This window comes from Chrysemys picta, chromosome 1, assembly GCF_011386835.1.
Source record: "Chrysemys picta bellii isolate R12L10 chromosome 1, ASM1138683v2, whole genome shotgun sequence".
Taxonomy (NCBI): domain Eukaryota; kingdom Metazoa; phylum Chordata; order Testudines; family Emydidae; genus Chrysemys; species Chrysemys picta.
In genome coordinates, this window is record NC_088791.1 from 356,274,523 (window position 1) to 356,298,902 (window position 24,380).

Below are 24,380 nucleotides of genomic sequence, written 5' to 3' on the forward strand. Positions count from 1 at the left end.
AGAGTCACCCCAGACTGGTGGTTGTTCTATCATTAGATTATACCAAGCCAACAACAAATGTAAATGTCTGTCTGACTTTTAGAGCGGATTATAAATTCAGCTGTCATTTGAAAAGCTGTCTGCGGGGGTGGAGGGGAAAGCATGATGTCCCTGACATCTGAAAGGAATGTGTGGCTGGAGTTTGGGGAGGTGTGACAGGGTGTATCAGTCCCGCACTGGTGCAGCATGAGTTGTCTCTTCTCTCCTGCCCGGGGAGGCCATGCCGCCTCAGCTCCATACCATGGATTTATAGAGAGGCAATATGATATTTTCTATCTTATTATCTGTCCCTTTCCTAATGATTCCCAACATTCCGTTTGCTTGTTTTGTCTGTCACTGCACACTGAGCAGATGTTTTCAGAGAACTTTCCACAATGACTCCAAAATCTCTTTCTTGAGTGGAAACAGTTAATTTAGACCCCATCATTTTGTATATGTAGTCGGAATTATATTCTGCCATGTGCATTACTTTCAATTTATCAGCATTCAATTTCATATGCAATTGTGTTGTCCAGTCACCCAGTTCTGTGCAATCCCTTTGTAACTCATTGCAGTCTCCTTTGTATTAATTATCTTGAATAGTTTTGTATCATCTGCAAGTTTTGCCACCATTAGTACTGTTTACCCCTTTTACTAAATCAAGGTCCTATCATGGACTGGTAACTGGTTAAATGATAGGAAGCAAAGGGTCAGAATAAATGGTCAGTTTTCAGAATGGAGAGAGGTAAATAGTGGTCTCCCCCAGGAGTCTGTACTCGGACCTGTCATATTCACAAATGATCTGGAAAAAGGTGTAAGGGTGAGGTGGCAAAATTTGCAGATAATAAACTACTGAAGTTAGTTAAGTCCCAGGCAGACTGCAACGAGCTACAAAAAGATCTTTCAAAACTGGGTCACTGGGCAACAAAATGGCAAATCCCAACTATACATATAAAACGATATGGTCTAAATAAGCTGTTACCACATAAGAAAGAGATCTTGGAGTCATTGTGGATAGTTCTCTGAAAACATCCACTCATTCGGCAGCGGCACTCAAAAAAGCGAACAGAATGTTGGGAATCATTAAGAAAGGGATAGATAATAAGACAGAAAATATCATATTATCTCTCTATAAATCCATGTTACACCCTCATCTTGAATACCGCATGCAGATGTGGTTGCCCTATCTCAAAAAAGATATTTTGGAATTGGAAAAGCTTCAGAAAAGGTCAAGAAAAAAATATTAGGGCATGCAATGGGTGCTGTATGAGGAGACATTAATAAGACTTGGACTTTTCAGCTTGAAAAAGAGATGACTAAGGGTGGATAGGATAGTGGTCTATAAAATCATGACTGGTGTGGAGAAAGTGAATAAAGAACTGTTATTTACTCCTTTTTCATACCACAAGAACTAGGGGTCACCAAATGAAATTAATAGGCAGCATGTTTAAACAAACAAAAGAAAATATTTCTTCACACAATGCACAGTCAACCTGTGGAACTCTTTGCCAGAGGATGTTGTGAAGGCCAAGACAAAGAGTTCAAAAAAGAACTAGATTAATCTATGGACAATAGGTCTATCAATGGCTATTAGCCAGGGTGAGCACGGATGGTGTCCCTAACCTCTGTTTGCCAGAAGCTAGGAATGAGTGACAAGGAATGGGTCACGTGATGATTACCTGTTCTGTTCATTGGCTCTGGTGTACCTGCCATTGGCCACTGTCAGAAGACAGGATACTGGGCTGGATAGACCTTTGGTCTGACCCAGTGTGGCCATTTATATATTTTTATGTTCTTTATATATACTGTGAACATCAATGGTCCAAGGACTGATGCCTGGGGGACATGTTCTTTAACTCTCTCCGTGTGGAAAATTGCCCCTTTATTCGTACACTTTGTTTCCTATCTTTTAATGGAAGTGCCTGTCAATGCTTCCAGGATCATCTAATGATCCTTAATTTAATTTAATGACTTCAGGTAGGAAAATTGGGGGGGGGGCCTAGAACCCCCGCCAGCTCCCCTAAATGGCACCCCTGCCCAGCTGGGTGCTTTCCGCTCCCAGGCTGGGATGGGAGCTGCTGCAGCCTGAAAAGGAGCCTCCCCGCAGGTAGGAGGCAGCCCCGGCTGACCAGGGGCTGGCTTGGGTTAATGACCCGATGCCTCCCCCTGTCCTACAGTAACTGGACACTGCCAGGTTCCATTTCCGACTCGACTTTCTAGTTTAAAACTAGGTACCTGGCAACCCTAAATGACACCCAGACACAGAAGCCAAAAACCAGATTGTATGGGCAAAATCGTGATAATGTGTGCCTTTATTTCTTAGATAGCCAACTCTGTAGAGAGCCAAGTTCAACAAGGACAAGTACAGCTGGGTGCGTCCCTGTCTGTCAAAAACTGCATACGTGCAAGACCTGGAGAGGATTGCAGCTTGTCACAGCCTCACAGTGTCAGTGGGGCTTCATACTGGTATGCCAGAGGGCTTGGCGGTACCCCAATTCCAGGTTGCACCGTGCAGAAGTCATCACACCCACCCAATGAACAGGCCCTGGGAGATTGTGAGTCCATTTCCCATTTCTAGTGCACACAGTTACTGACGGAGAGACCGTTGTTATAGCCGGGAAATCAGGACTCCTGGGTTCTGTCTGTTATTCTCTGTGTGACTTTGGCCAACTCATATCTCCCTGCACCTCAGTTTACCAATGGGTATAATGGGGATATGTATATGTTCATAGTGACTTTCCTTTGCTAGGTGTTTTGAACATCCTTCAATGAAAGTTTCTACGCTGAATGATGATAATTACTGATGAGAATTACTGATCTCTGATCCCTTAGCCACAGCCCCATGTGCCAACAGAAAGTGTTCATGTCTCCCATCAGTCATCTTTCTCTAGCTCTGTCTGTCTACTACTGTTTAGCCTGTGCATTTACACAGTATCAGACCCTATGGGACCTAGGCATTATCCCTAGTTTTTTTAGTAATCAACAATAATTTTTAAATATACTCAATTACAAAGAACAGGTAATTCCTCTCTGACTCAGTGAAGAGCCCAAGGGGTCTCAACTCCCTCTGGGAAGGTCCCTTAATTATTGTTTACTGCTAACGCTGGATAACAAACACAGAAGCATGGACATAGAGAGAGAGTCATTGGGTAGAATGTCTCTAGTCTCCAGCCTGTTTACATCCAGATGCCACTTCTCCCCAGAGGCTGAGCGAAACCCACTGGGATTGCATACAGCTATATTTAAATGGTGCACACCCCTGTTTTGGCTATTAGCGTGGGATTCTGCTGCAGATGCTGGGGTCAGAGAGGTGCAGGACACAGCCACTGGAGGGTGATTCCCAGGGAAGACACTTCCATCACAGAAATCACAGGTACCCATCTCTTTCTGTTCGACATGCGCAGTGCAACGTGCGCATGATGGGACAGGGAATAGGTCTGTAGTCATTTCCACTCTGCCCAGGCATTAAACATCCCACAGCCCTTTCCACAGCGGATGAGTTTGCTCCAGTATCAGGGGCCAAAATGTTTCTAGGGTTCCTCACTAGAATAAATATAAAATTTTTCAACATGGGCAAGACATCAGTTCTCCTGCTGCATTCGAGAAGTCGGATGAACCGTTATGCCTTAAACTTTCAAAATGCAATTCTGCTTGATGCAGACAACCAACATGGTAAATTTCAATCCATACAGTTAATATTTGGCAAATGCATAAGCATCTTAAATTGCGGTCTTCTCCTTGAAGTTGTCAGACAGCCTTAACTAACTGTGATGCCACCAGCACCACTTACAATGGCCAATCCATTTGTGAATCCCATTCAGCTAAGCTCTTTGCTCTACTAAGAGCTGTGGTAAGGAGTTCCACAGGCCAAATATGGGTTATATAAACAATTTTCTTTTTTGAGTGTTATATGTTCAGACTATTAATGTAATTGAATGTTCCCTTCTCGTGTTTTATGAGATAGAGCAAATATAAATGCCTGATCTACTTTCGTTATCGATAGATTCATAATGTTCAAGGTCAGAAGGGACCATTAGATCATACAGTCTGACCTGCATAATGCTGGCCACTAAATTTCACAGTTACGCTGGTATTGAGCTCCATAACTTGTGTTTGACGAGGATCTGGTCTACATTAGGATTTTATATCCTGGAATAATCGATACACACTAGCATTGAGTGGTGGGATTGCATCGTTATGCAGGTCTGGAATGAGGAGCAGTTGCTGCAGAACTTTAGGATGTGGAAAGCCATCTTTCTGGAAGTGTGTGCTGAACTCATCCCTTCCCTGCAGTGCAAGGACACACAAATGAGAGCTGCCCTCTTGTTGCAGAAGCACTTGGTGATCACAGAGTGGAAGCTGGCGACACCAGGCTGCTACCGGTCAGTTGCAAATCAATTTGGAGTCGGAAAATCAGCCACTGCGGCTGTGTTAAGGCAAGTGTGCAGGGCCATTAATCACATCCTGCTACGAAGGACTGACTCTTGTCAACGTGCATGAAATTGTGGATGGCTTTGCAGAAATGGATTTCCCTAACTGCGAAGGGGAGATAGATGGCATACATATTTCAAATTTGGCACCAGACCACCCTGTGATGGAGTACATCGATTGGAAGAGGTACTTTTCCATGGTGTTGCAAGTGCTCATAGATCACCAAAAGCATTTCATTGACATCTATATGGGGTAGTCCGGAAAAGTGCATGATGCAGGAGTCTTCAGGAACACCGGCCTTTACTGAAAGTTTCCAGTGAGGACTTTCGTTCCAGACAAGAAAATCCTCACAGCAGATGTCGACATGCCTATAGTGATCCTGGGATACCCGGCATACCCCTTAATGCCATGGCTCATGAAGCCGTACATGGGAAACCTGGATAGCAGTAAGGAGCATTTCAACAATAGGCTGAGTAGGTGCAGGATGATCGTGGAATGTGCCTTTGGCAGATTAAAGGCACACTTGTGATGCCTTTATGGCAGGTTCGACCTCAATGAGGATAATATTCTCATGGTCATAGCCACATATTGCATGTTGCATAATATTTGGGAAGGAAAGGGTGAAGAAAGTGCTTAGGAGTGGACTGCTGAGGCAGAACGCTTGGCTGCTGATTTTGGGCAGCCACGTACCAAGGCTATTAGAGCGGCACAAGAGGGGGCAACTTGAATCAGGAGGCTTCGAGGCAACACATTGAAGATGAGAACCAGTAATGTTTGTTGCTATGCTTGGGATTGCAATGCATAATGTAGTCCAGTTTCCGTAGGGTAGGAACCAGTTCTGATTGTTCAGGCCCAGGATTCAATGTAAGGAAATGATAAAAATGCTTCTTTGTTTGCTGCTGCCAGATGCTGTCATAACTTCCATGGAAACAAATAAAGAATGCTTATTAATGAAATCACTTTGCTTTTGTAGCCAAAAAAACCACAACACTATGAGCTCACACACAGACACACACACATTCATGGTTGTGGGGGGTTACCAGAGGAGAGGTGAAGTTTACAGTTAAGCGTAAGTCCAGCAGTTGTTTGAAAAGCTGTTTGTGGGGGTGCAGTTTAGGGGAAAGCGTGAAGTCCCAGTAATCGGAAATCAATGTGCGGGTGGAGTTTGGGGAGGGCATGGGAAAGAGCTCTGAATGTTCTGAAGGGGAAGGCAGACATGCATCTTCTCAGTGCGGAGGGTTACTTGGGACACTAGTATGTTGGTTTGCTGCTCCAAAACTTGTACCAGCCTCTCTGTTGCATCCCTATTTTATGCCTCATTTTCTTTTCTTTCCTGCTTGTCGCTTTCCCTCCACAGCCTGCGTTCCCTCTTGTCTATATCAGAGTACTGCAGCACCTCCCAGAACATATCTTCCTTGCTCCATCTTGGGAGCTTTCTTATCCAGCGGAGATGCTCAGCTTGAATGGAGGGGGTGTCTCCTTTCAAGGACTTATCTGGTGAATCACAAGTAACTGTAAACAGAAGCATTATTGTTAAGTACACGTACAGCATTGAAATGCTACATTAAAATCCAGCGCTGGTAACACACCAATCACTTTCTGGCTGACCCTTGATTAGCACACATACCGGGAAACACTGCAAGGATGGTGAGTGTACCCAGCAGCGGGGGACATTGTGCGTGGGAAACAAGCAATGTGAGGGGTCGCGAGGCACTTCTCATGGGACAACACTATAAAGTTTCCCCACCCATTCCCACAGGAGGGGTCATTGTGTCAGATATTTGTCTCCTGAGGAAGGAAGCAATGAAGGAAGGTTTCATCTAGAACACGCTTGCAGCTTCCACCCCGGTCCCTATGCTCCTCACCTGTTCTTGCTCAAGTAATTGCAGAATGGACCGGGAAAGTGTCACTCAATGGGGGAAGGAAGAAAGCAGTTCTGCCAAGGAATCTCCAGCACAGGATTGTGGAGTACCTACAGGAAAGTTTCCTAGCAATTTCCCTGGAGGAATCCTGTGAAATCTCGGTGAGAATCAACAGCCTGCCCCCCGCACTGCCTAGCTGCACGGGGAAATGCCCAGCACACGGAAAAACAGCCAGCCTTGTACATTTCTCTGCCCTCAACCAACCTCCACACTTCACAAAGCAAAACAACCTACCAGGGGTCTATTTTCCTGCTTCTGGCTCACCTGATTGTGACTGCCCTGACTGGCTGAACACCTCTGGAGTGGAGAACAGCTCCTGACAGGACAAAGCACTAGGTGAACCCAGCACGGGCCACACATCTTCTAACGCCTCCATCCCTTTATCAATGACTCTTTCCTGTGGGTTAAGTCCAATTTCCATCATCTTCAGACCCACCAAAATATCCACGGGGCTCATGGCCATGGAGGTCATGTCACAGACGAGAATAGCAGGCCCTGACTGACCATTTGCCTCCCTTGCCTTCAGGTTCACTGCACTTCTGATACATGGTACTTCTGGTATGTGGCACTCAGCTCCTTCACCATTCCTGTGCACTGCAGTGTGTCCTAATCATGGCTCTTTTCCAACAAGCTGCACGAAATCTGCCCTTAGGTGTCAAAATTCCTTCAGCTGGAGCACAGCTGGGACTGCACAGCCTCCTCTCCCCCAATACTGAGCAGCTCCAGCAGCTCCGCAGTGGTCCAAGAGGGAGAGCGTTTGCTGTGTGGATCCACAATGGTCCCCTGAGAACAGGCAGTGTGAGCTCTCCACGCCAAACCGGAAGGGGAATTACAAAATTCCCAGGCCTTTAAGTGGGGAGGGTCAGAAGGTGTTTACCTCGCTGCAGGGCAGAGGAGAAAACAGCAGTCAGGATGGGCATCGTGGGATGCCTTTGGGAGAGGGGCACAAGTGTCCGTGCTGGCACGTTGTCGACAAAACTTTTGCGTAAAGTATCTTACAACTCTTGTCAAGGTGGTTTTATTATGTCATTGAAACTGAGGCGTTCCATCGTCAATAGTGGCCCTGCAGTGTGGACACCTCCACTGTTTCTTTGCCAAAAGCTGCTTTTTAACAACAACAAAAAAAATTGACAGCGTAGAGAAGGCCTAAGGAACAGTGATGGATAATCAGTATCCACCATCGTGTTTCCTGCTGGTGTCTATTAAGGTTTCCCACACCAAGAGGGGTAGGAATTATTGACGCAGAGAGCACCATAAAATATGGAATTCTCATTAGTTGGATCATGTATTTATAATTCATTTATCTGAATAATGAAAATGTCATTTTTCAGTGTGTGAAGAGTGACCAATCTGCTTCACCCATAAGAACAGCCTCCAGTAGTGCATGTAGTGTCTCATATGAATATTCTCTCTTCATCCAGGTATTTGTACTGTGACCATCACCCTAAAACCTGGGCACATACAGGAAGCCAGTGGAGCGTACAGTATATGCAGGAGACACCGTTCAGCCTCAGAGTTGGACACCTTCCCCCTACTCCATGTCAGATTCCAACACAACAGACTTCACCAACCCCTCCACCTTCATCCTGCTGGGCATTCCTGGGCAGGAGGCAGCCCACATCTGGATCTCCATCCCCTTCTGCACCATGTACACCATAGCCATCTTGGGGAACTTCACCATCCTGATAATTGTGAAGAGGGAGCCGAGCCTCCATGTGCCTATGTACTATTTCCTCTGCATGCTGGCCATCACTGACCTGGTTGTGTATACATCCACACTGCCCAAAATGCTGGCAATATTCTGGTTCAATTCCAGGGAGATCGATTTCAGTGCCTGCCTCACCCAGATATACTTCATTCGCTGCTTCTCAGTGATGGAGTCTGGGATCCTTGTGGCCATGGCTTTTGATCGCTACGTGGCCATCTGCAATCCCCTGAGACATTCCACCATCCTGACAAACCCCGTTGTGGCCAAGATTGGCCTAGCCATGGTGCTGCGCGGCGGAATGGTCTCACTGCCCTATCCCTTCCTGGTGAGGCAGTGGCCATATTGCACAACCAACATCATCCCCCAGCCGTTCTGCACACATACAGCTGTGGTCAAGCTGGCCTGCGCTGACACCCGCGTCAATAGTTATTATGGCTTCTTTGTGCTTTTCTGTGTGTTTGGTCTGGATGGGATTTTTATTGCCATCTCCTATATCCTGATCCTCAGGGCCATCTTCAGCCTCCCCACAAAGGACGCCCGGCTCAAGACTTTTGGGACGTGCGGCTCCCACCTCTGTGTCATTTTAACCTCTTACTTCCCAGGGCTCTTCATCTCCCTCATGTACTGGTCTGGCCAGAATGTGCCTGGGCATATCCACATTTTCATTGCCAACTTGTACATCTTTATGCTCCCCATGCTAAACCCCATCATCTATGGGGTGAGGACCAAACAGATCCAGGACAGGCTGCTCCGGCTCTTTACTCATAAAGGGGCCTAACGTTTTCTCCTGGTGCTCTGACTCTGAAATTGAGTTTCCGTTCAGAGCTGGCTTGTGACATAGTGCTGGGCCCTCTTCCCTGAAACACTGACTGCACTGTCAAAGGGACATAACATCCTTTCCTGGCCTCACTGTGCTGTGTCTGCCTGACAAACGGAGGAATCAGTCTGGGTACAGCTCATTAACTCATAGGGTTGCCACCTTTCTAATTACTGGTAACTGGACACCTGAGGGCCTGTGCCCTGCCCCACATATTCCCCAAGTCCTTCCCCCTGCCCTATGTCCCATGCTTTTCCACAAGGCCCCTCCCACTCTCCCACCTATTCCTCCAAAGCTCCACTCTCTTATCCACCTCTTCCTCCAGGCCCCGCCTCACTTCTGCCTCTTCCCCAAAAGCACCACCCCTGTTGCTGGCTCCTCCCCTCCCCAGCCCCAGTCACTCTCTGGATTATCTCCACCTCCCTCCACGCCCCCCCCAGCTGGGGTCCCTCTGCTCTGGGGATGGGACAGGAGCTGCTGCAGCCTGACAAGGAGCCTGTAGTGAGTACAGTGAGAACACAGTGCTGGGGCCGACAGACCAATGAGGAGCGGAGAGGGAAGCTAGGAAACCCTATAAGAGCAGTGGATGGTTGGTAGCAGGGTTGTAAGGCAGGTGGGTGAGATTGTGCATCATTCAACTTGTGGGCCCTAAAGGTCAGCCACAAAGTCCTGAGGGAAGAGACCATTGTGTGGCTTATTTCCTTAGCTTTCAGTTCCCTTTTGTTCCTCCTGGCTGGGGGCCTGTAGCTGGCAGTGTGTATGGGTATGGACTGGGAGTCCTTTGCCCTAACCCAGGTCTTGGGGCCGGGGTAAGAGATCAGCTTTGAAGCTAGGAGGACAACAGCTGAGTTAGGTGACAGGATAAGCCCCCATGCTAGATGAGAAGTCGGGATGCTGGGCATAGGACAGGGCGGCTTTGGTAAGTCACAGTGAAGGAGATAAATGGCAGATCTTCTATAATCTGGCTATTTATACACACATATGGCACCTTATCTGGAACTGCAGGGCACCCATTGCCCAGGGTGAAACTGAACAGCGAAGCTGAGTCTAACATACGCTCTTCATGATGATTTTGATCACTACATCTAGATTCACTTTTGCTAAACATCTTCAGCGTCATCATACAATTGCAGAATCATAGAATATTAGCGGTGGAAGAGACCTCAAGAGGTCATCTAGTTCAACCCCCTGCTCAAAGCAGGACCAACCCCAACTAAATCATCCCAGCCAGGGCTTTATCAAGCTGGGCCTTAAAAACCTCTAAGGATGGAAATTCCACCATCTCCCTGGGTATCCCATTCCAGTTCTTCACTCCCCTCCTAGTCAAACAGTGTTTCCTAATAGCCAACCTAAAACTCCCCCACCGCAACTTGAGACCATTGCTCCTTGTTCTGTCATCTGCCACCACTGAGAACAGCCGAGTTCCATCCTCTTTGGAACCCCCCTTCAGGTAGTTGAAGGCACTTGTCAAATCCCACCTCACTCTTCTCCTCTGCAGACTACACAAGCCCAGTTCCCTCAGCCTCTCCTCGTAAGCCATGTGCCCAAACCCCCTTATCATATCCGTTGCCCTCCGCTGGACCTTCTCCAATTTGTCCACATTCTTTCTGTAGTGGGGGGGGGGATGCAAAATTTGACACAGTTCTCCAGATGTGGCCTCACCAGTGCCGAATAGAGGGGAATAATCACGTCCTTGATCTTCTGGCAATGCTCCTACTAATACAGCCCAATATGCCGTAGGCCTTCTTGGCAACCAGTGCACACTGCTGACTCACATCCAGCTTCTTGTCCACTTTAATCCCCAGGTCCTTTTCTGCAGAAATACTGCTTAGCCAGTTGGTCCCCAGCCTGTAGTGGTGCATGGAATTCTTCCATCCTAATTGCAGGACTCTTCACTTGTTCTCGTTGAACCTCATCAGATTTCTTTGGGCTCAATCCTCCAATTTGTCTAGGTCACTCTGGACCCTATCCCTACCTTCCAGCATATCTACCTCTCCCCCCAGCTTTAAGACAGGATGTAGATCTGTCATAACTATAAAGGGAAGGGTAACAGCCCTCCTGTGTACAATACTATAAAATCCCTCCTGGCCAGAGACTCCAAAATCCTTTTACCTGTAAAGGGTTAAGAAGCTCAGGTAACCTGGCTGCCACCTGACCCAAAGGACCAATAAGGGACAAGGTACTTTCAAATCTTCATGCGGGGAAGGCTTTTGTTTGTGCTCTTTGTTTTGGGGGTTGTTCGCACTTGGGACTGAGAGGGACCAGACATCAATCCAGGCTCTCCAAATCTTTCTGAACAAGTCTTTCATATTTCCAACCTGTAAGTAAACAGCCAGGCAAGGCGTGTTAGTTTTTATCTTTTTTTTCTCCACTTGTAAATGTACCTTTTACTAGGGTGTTTATCTCTGTTTGCTGTAACTTTGAACCTAAGACTAGAGGGGAGTCCTCCTAACTCTTTAAGTTTGATTACCCTGTAAAGTTAGTTTCCATCCTGATTTTACAAAGATGATTTTTACCTTTTTCTTTAATTAAAAGCCTTCTTTTTATGAACCTGATTGATTTTTCCTTGTTTTTAGATCCAAGGGGGTTGGATCTTGATCCACCAGAAGTTGGTGGGAGGAAGGAGGGGGATGGTTAATTTCTCCTTGTTTTAAGATCCAAGGGGTTTGGATCTGTATTCACCAGAGAATTGGTGAAGGTCTCTCAAGGCTACCCAGGGAAGGGAATTAGCACTTTGGTAGTTAAGCTTAGAAGTTTTCATAAAGGCCCCCAAAATTGTACCCTAAAGTTCAGAGTGGGGAAGCTGCCTTGACAAGATGCAACTGAATAAATCATTGTCTGTGATGCTGGAGAGGGAGCTTCACCTTACCCGAGAAATCACAGGTTTCCACCGTAAAACGATGACGCTCATCCAGCAGCACAGCGGGGGATGGTGTTGTGGACTTATGATGATCCTCTGGCTGGGTCCCTGTCATGACCCTGTGGCCCATGGAGATGGGCAAAGAGAGAGCAGACCACCGGTTTGGTGATTGTACTGGTGGCACGGTGCAACCCATGTCTATCTCCAGAAAGGGAAAGGGAGCTCGAGGGAAGTGAGCAGCCCTAACGTGTCAGGGAGGGGAGACAAATAAACAGCCCCCTGAGATTCATCCAAGGAGAGGGGAAATGAGACAACTCCTGGACGGGAGCAGTATGGAAGATGGAGAGGACAAAAATGAGTAGGATTTCTCTCCCCCTCTCCCCCCACAGCTCCTGCCTCCACTCTGTGGGTGCGGCTAGGGCTTGGGGCAGCCTGAACTGAGGGCTTCTTGTGCTGCTGCAGCCGGGCAACCCGGGCTCTTCTCCTCACCCAGCGGCTCCTACTGGGGCTGGAGGCTTGAACTCCTGCCAGCTGAACCTGAGGAACCCCGGGCTCGGGGCTTCTGCCCCCTTCTGCTGAGCTGCTCCACATGAATCACATCCTGATTGCCATGTTCTTTTTCTCCCTCTGAGCCACCTGGCACTGGGCACTGTCAGAAGACAGGCTACTGGGCTACATGGGCCATTGGTATTTCCCAGTCTGGCCATTCTGGTCTGCTTATTTAGACCCCAGATGTATCTGCCTCCTGCTGTAACACACTATACCCCACCCCCCTCCCAGAGCTGAGATAGATCCCAGGAGTCCTGACGGGGTCTCTCTCTCCACAGAGTTAGTAACAAATTAAGAATAAACATTAAAATGTTAACACTAACCAGTGTCCTTAATTGACTTGCCATAAGATGTGAGCACATATTGGTTTTAGAGATGACTGGGTCATGGCTGACAAGGGGAGGGGAAGACAGGAGCAAGTGACAGGGGCAGGGCATGGGGAGAAGACACACAGCAGGGTTGAGGCTTGACAGAAGAGATGAGGCAAGGTTACAATTTCAGGGATCCAGCTATCAGCAATTAAAAAGGTGATAACCCAGTGTAGTGTACATAGACTGACGCCCCAGTTCATCACATTGACACAGCACAGTAATGGGAGAAAAGGGTTTAATGTGTCTCTGTCTGTCCAGTAACTGATTCAGGGAACAGGCCCCAGCACCAGGGCCATCCTTAGCCATAGGCAGCCGCCTAGAACACCACTCTGCCTGGGGGCACTGCTCTGCTGGGAGCCTGGACAGACCAGAAGCAGTGGAGCATGTAAGAGCAGGGCTGCTGGGTCCTAGAGAGAGCCGAATGCTGCAGGCTCGGGGGTGAGCCAAGCATGAAAGCAGGACTGTGTTGCCATTTAGATTGTCATTTAACAACTTTGTTTGCCAAAAATCCTGCTTGCTATCAATCCTGAATTCAATTTCAATATTTTTTAAAAAAAATCAATATCTTAGCCAAAAACAGAAAATTAAGTTGTTGACAATTATTTGTGACAAGTTTGGTATGGGGCAGAGAGTGGGCCAGTTTTCATCAGAGAAACAAAAAATGTTGACTGACTTTCCTATAGCCCTGTTACTGCGAAATAGAGCCCTCCAACCACTGTAATATGCTCATCCCCTTACTAGTGTACAGAGCAGGGGTCGGCAACCTACGGCACACGTGCCAAAGGTGGCACACAAGCTGATTTTTGATGGCACGCGGCGGCGGGCTGAATGGCTCAGCTCCCCATCGCTCTGGGGTTCCGGCTGCTGCCCCATTGCCAGCCGGGGTCCCGGCCGCCGGCCCCACTGAGCGCCTGCTGCTGGCCTGGGGACCCCCAAGGAACCCCAGGCTGGCAACGGGCTGAGCAGGCCGGTGGCTGAGACCCCAGCTGAGCCGCTCAACCCGCTGCCGGCCTGGGGTTCCATTCACTCAGCCGGCAGTGGACTGAACGGGCCGGTTGCGGGCTGAGCGGGGCCGGCGGGGGGCTGAGTGGCTCAGTCCATTGCCAGTCTGGAGTGCCGGCAGCACTCAGTCTGCTGCCGCTCTGGGGTTCTGGCTGCCGGCCCCTTGCTAGTCAGGGGCCTAGCCGCTGGCCCCGCTCAGCCTCCTGCCAGCCTGGGTGAGCAGAACCCCAGACTGGTAGTGGGCTGAGGGGGGCCATTGGCTTTGACCTCAGACCGGCAGCAGACTGAGCCGCTCAGTCTGGGGTTCCGTCCACCAGCTCCTGCCAGACAGGATCCTGGCCGCAATCTTTAAACAATGAATTCCATGTCATTATACCTGAGAAAGGCCCTGTGAGAATAAAAGGTCTTGAATATCCTAAAGACATTAGAGGTAGGAAATTCACAGAAAACAATTACTAAAAAAGACTTTCTATATTGGTGAAATTGTCAACAGATGGTGGCTTGTGTACTCTAAATGCAAGGATGCTGTAGTTTGTTTCCCATGCAAGATTTTCAATAGTTGCAATTTTAAAATAGCAACCATGGGTATTAATGATCGGAAAAATCTTAGTCACATATTACCACAACATGAAAAGGCACAACACCACATTGAAAGTATGTGAGCACGAATGGTGTGAGCTGAGTGTAAGGCTAAAAAATCAGACAACTCTTGATGCCTAAAATCAAAGATTGCTGGAGTCAGAGAAGCAGCATTGGCGTCGTGTTCTTGAATGTCTATTATCTATTGTTGAATATCTATCAACAAACAATCTTGCTTTTAGAGGAAGCGTTGAGAAATTATTCCAGCCCAAAAATGGCAATTTTTTGGGCCTTGTACAACTGCTGGGAAAACTTGACACAGTGATGAGTGAACATCTCCGAAGAGTAACTGAAAATGAAATACATGACCACTATTTGGGACCAAGAATTCAAAATGAATTCATGCTCATGCTAATGAGCGATAAAGTGAGAGACAAACTTGTTTCTTGGTTACTTTGGCAAAATATTTTGCCATAATTCTAGATTGCACTCCGGACATAAGTCATCAAGAACAGATGTTGTTAGTAGTGAGATTTGTTGACATTAGTGATTCAGCACAAATTACAGTTAAGGAATCGTTTATCACATGTTTAGAAGTAGAAGACACTACAGGTTTTGGACTTCTTCAAGCTGTCCTTGATGAACTAAAACAAAGGGGATTGTCCATAATGAACATTAGAGGACAAGGCTATGAGAATGGTGCCAATATGAGAGGATGCATTTCTGGCGTGCAAGCTAGATTGCTGGCAGAAAATCCACAAGCCTTTTTTTGTTCCGTGTGCATGCCACAGCCTTAATTTGATTTTGTGTGATATGGCCAAGTCTTCCGTAGAAGCTATATCTTTTTTTGGTTTGCTGCAACGCATTTACGTTCTCTTTTCGGCTTCCACTCAATGATGGCAAATATTCAAAGCACACGTCAATGGTGTTACCATTAAGCCTCTATCTGAGACACGCTGGGAAAGCAGAGTAGAAAGTGCAAAAATGTTGCGATATCAATCTGAGGAAGTTTATGAAGCACTGGTTGCTATTTCGGAAGAAGCCAGAGATCCAAAAGCTAGAAGTGAAGCATAGTCATTGGCCTCTGACATATCCAGCTTCAAGTTTCTAACATTTGTCGTAATCTGGTATGACATTCTTGTTAAAATCTCAAGTGTAAGCAAAATAATGTAGAGTCCAATGATGCAGCTTGATTCAACACTTCCCTTACTAAACAACACACACGACTTTTTAGTGAAATACAGAGAAAATGGATTCAAAGAAGCACAGGTTACAGCAAGAGAGCTTGCACAGGCACTCGGTGTGGAACCAAAATGTCCGAACGTGACACGAGTTTCAAGGAAAAAACGGCAAGCGGAATATGAAGGAGAAGATGAGCCCATAGACGATCCAGAAAAGAAATCTGAGGTTGAATTTTTTAATGTTGTGATGGATAAAGCAATCTCTGACATTGATTAAAGGTTTAATACCTTATGAGTACACTATGAACAGTTTGGATGTTTGTATGACATAACTAAATTCAATGAAATAGGAAAACAAGAGCAACTAATGACAAAGTGCAAGAACCTAGAGAGCGCCCTGAAGCACGGTGATAGTTTTGATTTAAATGGACTTGAACTGTATGAAGAATTGAGTACACTGTCACCAATGTTGCCACATGCAAAATCGGTGATGGACATTGTACAGTTTATTCATACCAGCAAACTTGTTGACATATATCCTAATGTGTACATTGCCACTCCTATTCTACTGACAATTCCTGTAACAGTAGCATCAGAAGAACGGAATTTCTCAAAACTAAAGCTCATTAAAAACTATCTCCGCTCTACAATGAGTCAGGAACGCTTGTCTGGTATTGCTATTCTTGCAATCGAACAAGACACCACTTTCTCTTTGTCATACGATGACATTATTACTGATTTTGCAGCCAAAAATCCAGAAACATTGCTTTTAATTAAAAACAAATCCTTGTTTCAATACCTCTTCATAGAAATTTCCAAGAAAATGTTGACAAATTTAAAAAAACATATTATTTGCATCATTCACTCAAATCAGAATTTTGTCTATAGCGCTACTTCTTTAGTGCTAGTCCATCAGCATTACAGTGTGCTTAATTAAGTTAAACTGGTTTTCATAACGTGCATGGGGCAAGTTTTCCAATACTGTAAGCTTATGTTTGTGTTGCTAAGAGCAAGTCAGGCACGGGGCACCAGATTAATAATCCTGTCTAGGACATCATAAAACCTAAGGATGGCCCTGCCCAGCACCATGGACCAGCCAGCTCTACACAGAGCTCAATCTGAGAGCCAGAGCACAAGGAGAAAACATTTAGGTCCCTTTATGAGTGAGGAGCTGGAGCAGCCTGCCGCGGATCTGTTTGGTCCGCACCCCGTAAATGATGGGGTGTAGCACCGGGGGCACCAGCTGGTAGAGACTGGTAATGAGAACAAGGAAGTGCAGTGGCACATTGTGGCCAAACCGCTGAATGAGGGAGGACAAGAAATCTGGGACATACAAAGCTGAGATGGCACAAAGATGAGAGATGCAGGTCCCAAAAGTTTTGAGCCGGGCATCCTTTGTGGGGAGGCGGAAGATGGCCTGAAGGATCTGAGTATAGGACACGGCGATAAAAACCACATCCATTCCCATCACAGAGAAAAGATTAAATAGGCCATAGTAACTACTGATGCGGATGTCAGTGCAGGCCAGCTTCACCACAGCCATATGCCCACAATAGAAGTGGGGGATAATGTTGGTTCTGCAATATGGCCACCGCCTCGTCAGGAAGGGATAGGGTAATGCGAGTATGCCACTGCGCAGCACCACAGCCAGGCCTATCTTGGCCACAACAGATTTTGTCAGGATGGTGGAATGTCTCAGGGGATGGCAGATGGCAATGTAGCGATCAAAAGCCATGGCCACAAGGATTCCAGACTCCATCCCAGAGAAGGAGAGAACGAAGTACATCTGGGTGAGGCAGGCACTGAAACTGATCTCCCTGGAATTGAACCAGAAGATGCTCAGCATTTTGGGCAGGGTGGATGTGGACATGACCAGGTCGGTGACAGCCAGCATGCAGAGGAAATAGTACATGGGTCCATGGAGGATCGGCTCCCTCTTCACGATGAACAGGATGGTGAAGTTCCCCAAGATGGCTATGGCGTACATAGCGCAGAAGGGGATGGAGATCCAGATATGGGCTGCCTCCAGGCCAGGAATGCCAAGTAGGATGAAGGTGGAGGGGTTGGTGAAGTTTGTTGTGTTCAAATATGACATAGCGTAGGAGAGAAAGTGTCCAACTCTGAGGCATAAGGGTGTCTCCTGCATGTACCATATGCTCTCCTGACTTTCTGTGTGTTCCCAGGATCTCGGTGATGGTCACAGGAGAAATGCCTGAATGGAGAGACAAAGTTAATATGAGACACTGCATGCACTAGTGGAGGCTGTTCTCATGGGAGAAGCAGATTAATCGCTCTTCACACACTGATTTATGACATTTTCATTATTCTGAGAAAATAACTGTGAACAATGACCCTACTAAATACTATTCCATATTTTTGTTGTGCTCCCTGAATTAATAATTTCTACACTTTTTCGTGGGGGGACCTTAATAAGCACCAGCAGGAAACACAAGTATGGATACTGGTTATCCATCATTCTTCCTTAATGCAATGAGAGCTAGGATAGGGTGCCTATACTGAAGGGAGTTCCCCATTCATCCATTTGCTCAAAATCAGAGAGGGGAAAAAACCAAACCTTTCCACAAACATGTGCTGGGAGAAACATGTCAACTAGAACATATCTCAGGGAAAAGATCTGGGTGCCATTGATAGCAGCTCAAGAGAATCACCTGCTCATTGGCAGCAGCGGACAAAAAAACCCAATGTTCAGATCTCTAAGATATGGGATGGAGAATAACATATTTGGGATATTTATTCAGTTTTGGTCGCTCTCTATAAGGATACAAAAATCTGCGATTCTTTAGTTCACACAAGAGACAAAGAAGAGAGCATATGATATACGAGAGGAAAATAAAAAATGAAACTGATTTACATTGCAAAGGACAGTTCCCAACCAGTACTATCAATAGACACTTAGTGCTCCAAGACGACTAATTCCCCAAAGCTGAGGAAAATCGTCAGCAAAACTGATTGGGAGGAAAAATTTAGACAAAAATTATGAATGAATATTGGTAATTCTTTGATAACAGTTTCTTAGATATCAGGAAACTCATGATTCCAGAGTCAACAAAGTGAACAACTTTCGGTACAAACTCAGTTTAGTGGTAAAGTGAAGGCAGCATTTAGGGGGAGGGAAGCAATATGTAACAAAGAGGAAAATGGGAAAATAGCGAGCCAAGAATAGAAATCGGAAGTTAAAAAAATGTATCAGGAATGTTAAAACATCAGGGAAAACTCCAAGTTTGTCAGGGCTGTGGATTACAAAAAGGAGGTTATTATGTATATTAAGAACAAATGAAATCCTAGACAACATTTATGTCAATTCCTGTGTTAAATGTAAAGCATTAAAAAATAAAGGGAAAGGGTTTTTTTTATAAAAGAATTGACAAGGTTAAGAAACAATGTAAAATCGGGTATGGGATTAGTTCAAAGAAAAATCTAGAAATGTAAGTAATGCCAGTCATCAAAAGGGTCTATGCAAAACAGATCTTGTCAAATAAACCTGATTTCATCCTTTTATGAGAGTACACATTGGTTGATCACAGATTCACATTTGGTGGATCAAGGGAACAGTGCAGATGCAACGTACCTTGATTTCTCAGAGTCATTGGATTTAGTAGGAGAAAATATTGAGTTGGTGAGTTGGAGCAGGGGAAGGATTTTACTTCTTCACATTCAATTGGTGAAATAAACTGCATCCAGTTCTAGGGTCCACATTTGAAAAAAGATGTTGAAAACTTGGAGAGGGTGCAGGAAAGAGCCACAAAAATTCTTGGAGGATAGAGAAAAAGCCGGATTGTTAGACTTGAAGGTGTATATCTCTTTAACTTATCAAAAAGGTGATCAAGCGGACACTTTCATGGGGAGAAAATCATGGGTAATAATGGGCTCTGTAATCTACCAGACAAAGGCTGAGCAAGACGTAAGGGCTGGAAGCTGAAGCCAGGCAAATTCCAGCTCGAAATTAGGGTTTTCACCAAGATGGTTAGTGGTGTTTGGACACCTAACATAAAGAATGCCAAAGAAAATGGCATAGGTTCAGATGCTAAAATACGGAAAGAACAAGTAAAAATTATTTGGACAAGTTAGATGTCTTCAAGTCACCAGGGCCTGATGAAATGCTTCCTAGAATATTCCTAAGGAACTGACTGAGGAGATATCTGAGCCATTAGCTATTATCTTTGAAAAGTCATGGGACACAGGGGAGATTCCAGAAGACTGGAAAAGAGCACATATAGTGCCTATCTATAAAAAGGAATAGGGAAAACCCAGGCAATTACAGACCAGTCAGCTTAACTTCTGTACCAGGTAAGAGAATGTAGCAATTTATTAAGGAATCGATTTGCAAACATCTAGAAGATAATAAAGTGATAAGTGATAGTCCCCATATCTTGATGCATTTTATTTATTTATTTATTAACCTGAGGGCGTTACCACAATTTTTTTGTTTAGACTGAACACACCTGTATTTTTATTTGTGGGTGTTACCACAACACCCAAATAGGCCTAACACATGAGGGTGTTACTACAACCCCTTAATTTAAATAAGTTTGACCTATACCACTTATTGGGTTATCTTGGGGATTTGAGGGATTACCACAACACCTTAACTTAGCCCCGCGTATGCATACCACTATCCTTACATGGGACAACTACGTTTTCACTACAGTTTTGCATTTGATTTTGTTGCATAAGCAAAAGTTTGTATGGGGTGAGCCCAAAAGGACAGATGGCCCCACGGTCAGTTCTTTTTTGACACCCCAGCAGAAATTTCAAAAGGTTTTTTACCTTTGGCTTGGCGCCTGGCGTTTGAAGGGGAACGGTCCGTAGTAGCGGTTGCTGCCTTAGCCGGGCGTAGCCATCCAAGTCACATGGCATTAAATATTGTGGAGGAAAACCTGAGTTTTTACCTTTAGGTTGAACACAACATGTTAGAGACAGCTTTCTGTAAGAAATTGCAAGGGAAGAAATACAATGGACAGAAAATACCTTTGCCTGAATAGTTTTTTTAAAGTATAAGCAATATTACAAAAGCATTTATACATTTTAGTGGCATACATTAATTAAAAACATCTGCAGTTTGTTTATTTTATGTTTTGCCTATTTCTGTTTTTAAAACATTGCTATTTTAATATTTTAAGGCTGGGTTACGCTGATTTTACTTTGCTGTGTTTTTATTTGCTTTTGATGTGAGCGCTGCTTTTACAGGTTTTGCTAAGACTTAGCATGACACTTGCTTTGTTTTTTACAATTAAAAGTCCTATATTTAAATTTTTAACACCGTTTTTACACTAAGTTGGGAGGGGTTGCAAGTTTTTGGAAAATCGGATAAACATTCAAAATGATTTGGAAAAACTGGAGAAAAGGATGATTGGGGGTCTTGAAAACACAACCTCTGAGGGAAGACTGAACGATCTAGGTTTATTTAGTCCGAATAAGAGAACACTGAAGGGGGACATGATAACTGTTCAAATACCTAAAAGGTTGTTACAAGGAGAGAAAAAAAGTGTTCTCCTTAACCTCTGAAGAGAAGACAAGAAGCAATACACTTAAATTGCAGCAAGGGAGGTTTAGGTTGGACATTAGGAAAAATGTTTCAAAAAAAGCAAATACTATGTTTTGTTATATTACCAGAATTATAACATGCAAGTCATGGTACGTGCTAGTATTCCTCTACTTGGTGTGGGTTAGGTCTCAATTGGAGTAATGTGTCCAATTTTGCTCACCAATGTATGGAAAGGATGTAGAGAAGCTGGAAAGGATCTATAGGCAAGTAACAAATGTTACACAAGGGATGGAATGCAAGCCGTATGAGCAAGCCAAAGGAACCGGTATGTTTATTTGGAAAAGAGGAGATTAATGGGGGATATGATAGTGGTCTTCAAACACTTGAAAGGCGGCCATAAAATGGTAGAGGAAAGTTGTTCTGTCTTACCACAGAAAGGCAGGACAAGAGGCACTGGGTTCAAATTGCAGCATAGAAGATATAAATTAAATTTCAGGAAAATCTTCCTAATTTTAACTACAGGAGCCCAATTGAACAGACTCCCAGGGAAGCCATGGAAGCTGCCAATATGGAGGTTTTCCAAAGACATGTGAATAGCCATCAGTCTTAGATGACTAAGACAAAACAAATCCTACATCTTGTCAAGGGGATAGACTAGCTGTCCTTTGCATTCCCTTATAACTCTATGGCTCTACCATTCCATGATGTAAAATCCTAGTGTAGACCCGGCCTTAGTCACACACAAGTCTTTTGGCTCAATCCAGAGGAAACTGAGTGAAATTTAATGGGCCTGTGTTTTACAGGAGGTCAGTCTGGATCATCAAATGGTCCCTTCTGACCTTAAACCCTATGGATCTATTGATAAAGAAAGTAGATCAGGCATTTCTATTTAATGTGTCTCATAACATAAACACAGGAACATTTAGTTAAATTGAAAGTCATCTGAACATATAACATCGAGGAAAGGTAATTGCTACTGTAATTCATATTTGCCCTATAGAACTCCTTGCTACCAATATTATTGGCACAAAGAGCATAGAAGATTCACAAATGGATTGGCCATTGTAGGTGGTGCTGGTGGCATCACCTGTAGTTAAGGCTGTCTGACACCTTCTATTAGAAGACCTTATTTCCAGTTTCTTATACGTTTTTCAGATTTTAGTTGTTTGGACTCAAATTTCCCATGCTGGGTGTCTCCTTTGAGCAGAATTGTTTTTTTTTGAAAGTTTCAAGCATAACAAATCAGCCAAATTCTCTAATGAAGCTAGGAGAAAGTATCATAGAATCATAGAATATCAGAGTTGGAAGGGACTTCAAGAGGTCATCTAGTCCAACCCCCTACTCAAAGCAGGACCAATTCCCAGCTAAATCATCCCAGCCAGGGCTTTGTCAAGCCGGGCCTTAAAAACCTCCAAGGAAGGAGACTCCACCACCTCCCTAGGTAACGCATTCCAGTGTTTCACCACCCTCCTAGTGAAATAATTTTTCCTGATATCCAACCTGGACCTCCCCCACTGCAACTTGAGACCATTGCTCCTTGTTCTGTCATCTGCCACCACTGAGAACAGCCGAGCTCCATCCTCTTTGGAACCCCCCTTCAGGTAGTTGAAGGCTGCTATCAAATCCCCCCTCATTCTTCTCTTCTGGAGACTAAACAATCCCAGTTCCCTCAGCCTATCCTCATAAGTCATGTGCTCCAGACCCCTAATCATTTTTGTTGCCCTCCGCTGGACTCTTTCCAATTTTTCCACATCCTTCTTGTAGTGTGGGGCCCAAAACTGGACACAGTATTCCAGATGAGGCCTCACCAATGTCGAATAAAGGGGACCGATCATGTTCCTCGAACTGCTGGCAATGCCCCTACTTATACAGCCCAAAATGCCGTTAGCCTTCTTGGCAACAAGAGCACACTGTTGACTCATATCCAGCTTCTCGTCCACTGTGACCCCTAGGTCCTTTTCTGCAGAACTGCTACCTAGCCATTCGGTCCCTAGTCTGTAGCAGTGCATGGGATTCTTCCGTCCTAAGTGCAGGACTCTGCACTTGTCCTTGTTGAACCTCATCAGGTTTTTTTTGGCCCAATTCTCTAATTTGTCTAGGTCCCTCTGTATCCGATCCCTACCCTCTAGTGTATCTACCACGCCTCCTAGTTTAGTGTCATCTGCAAACTTGCTGAGAGTGCAGTCCACCCCATCCTCCAGATCATTAATAAAGATATTAAACAAAACTGGCCCCAGGACTGACCCTTGGGGCACTCCGCTTGAAACCGGCTGCCAACTAGACATGGAGCCATTGATCACTACCCGTTGAGCCCGACGATCTAGCCAGCTTTCTATCCACCTTACAGTCCATTCATCCAGCCCATACTTCTTTAACTTGGCGGCAAGAATACTGTGGGAGACCGTATCAAAAGCTTTGCTAAAGTCAAGGAATAACACATCCACTGCTTTCCCCTCATCCACAGAGCCAGTTATCTCATCATAGAAGGCAATTAGGTTAGTCAGGCACGACTTCCCCTTCGTGAATCCATGCTGACTGTTCCTGATCACTTTCCTCTCCTCTAAATGTTTCATAATTGATTCCTTGAGGACCTGCTCCATGATTTTTCCAGGGACTGAGGTGAGGCTGACTGGCCTGTAGTTCCCCAGATCCTCCTTCTTCCCTTTTTTAAAGATGGGCACTACATTAGCCTTTTTCCAGTCATCTGGGACCTCCCCCGATCGCCATGAGTTTTCAAAAATAATGGCTAATGGCTCTGCAATCTCACCCGCCAACTCCTTTAGCACCCTCGGATGCAGCGCATCCGGCCCCATGGACTTGTGCACGTCCAGTTTTTCTAAATAGTCCCGAACCACTTCTTTCTCCACAGAGGGCTGGTCACCTTCTCCCCATGCTGTACTGCCCAGTGCAGCAATCTGGGAGCTGACCTTGTTCGTGAAGACAGAGGCAAAAAAATCATTGAGTACATTAGCTTTTTCCACATCCTCGGTCACTAGGTTGCCTCCCTCATTCAGTAAGGGGCCCACACTTTCCTTGATTTTCTTCTTGTTGCTAACATACCTGAAGAAACCCTTCTTGTTACTCTTAACATCTCTTGCTAACTGCAACTCCAAGTGTGATTTGGCCTTCCTGATTTCACTCCTGCACGCCTGAGCAATATTTTTATACTCCTCCCTGGTCATTTGTCCAATCTTCCACTTCTTGTAAGCTTCTTTTTTGCGTTTAAGATCAGCAAGGATTTCACTGTTTAGCCAAGCTGGTCGCCTGCCATATTTACTATTCTTTCTACACATCGGGATGGTTTGTTCCTGCAACCTCAATAAGGATTCTTTAAAATACAGCCAGCTCTCCTGGACCCCTTTGCCTTTCATGTTATTCTCCCAGGGGATCCTGCCCATCTGTTCCCTGAGGGAGTCAAAGTCTGTTACTCATGTTG

General features: G+C 45.3%; 2 protein-coding genes across 2 annotated transcripts; one reads left to right on the plus strand and one right to left on the minus strand.

Annotated features, from left to right (window-relative positions):
• The first annotated feature begins 7,909 nt into the window (after positions 1-7,909).
• LOC122172988 (olfactory receptor 52R1-like) lies at positions 7,910-8,857 on the plus strand. Its single transcript, XM_042846417.2, has one exon. It carries the CDS (start codon positions 7,910-7,912, stop codon positions 8,855-8,857), a length of 948 nt encoding a protein of 315 aa, XP_042702351.2.
• A 7,728-nt stretch (positions 8,858-16,585) lies between these two features.
• On the minus strand, positions 16,586-17,584 carry LOC101947468 (olfactory receptor 52R1-like). Its single transcript, XM_042846418.2, has one exon. The coding sequence runs from the start codon at positions 17,582-17,584 to the stop codon at positions 16,586-16,588; it is 999 nt and encodes a 332-aa protein (XP_042702352.2).
• Positions 17,585-24,380: the final 6,796 nt, after the last annotated feature.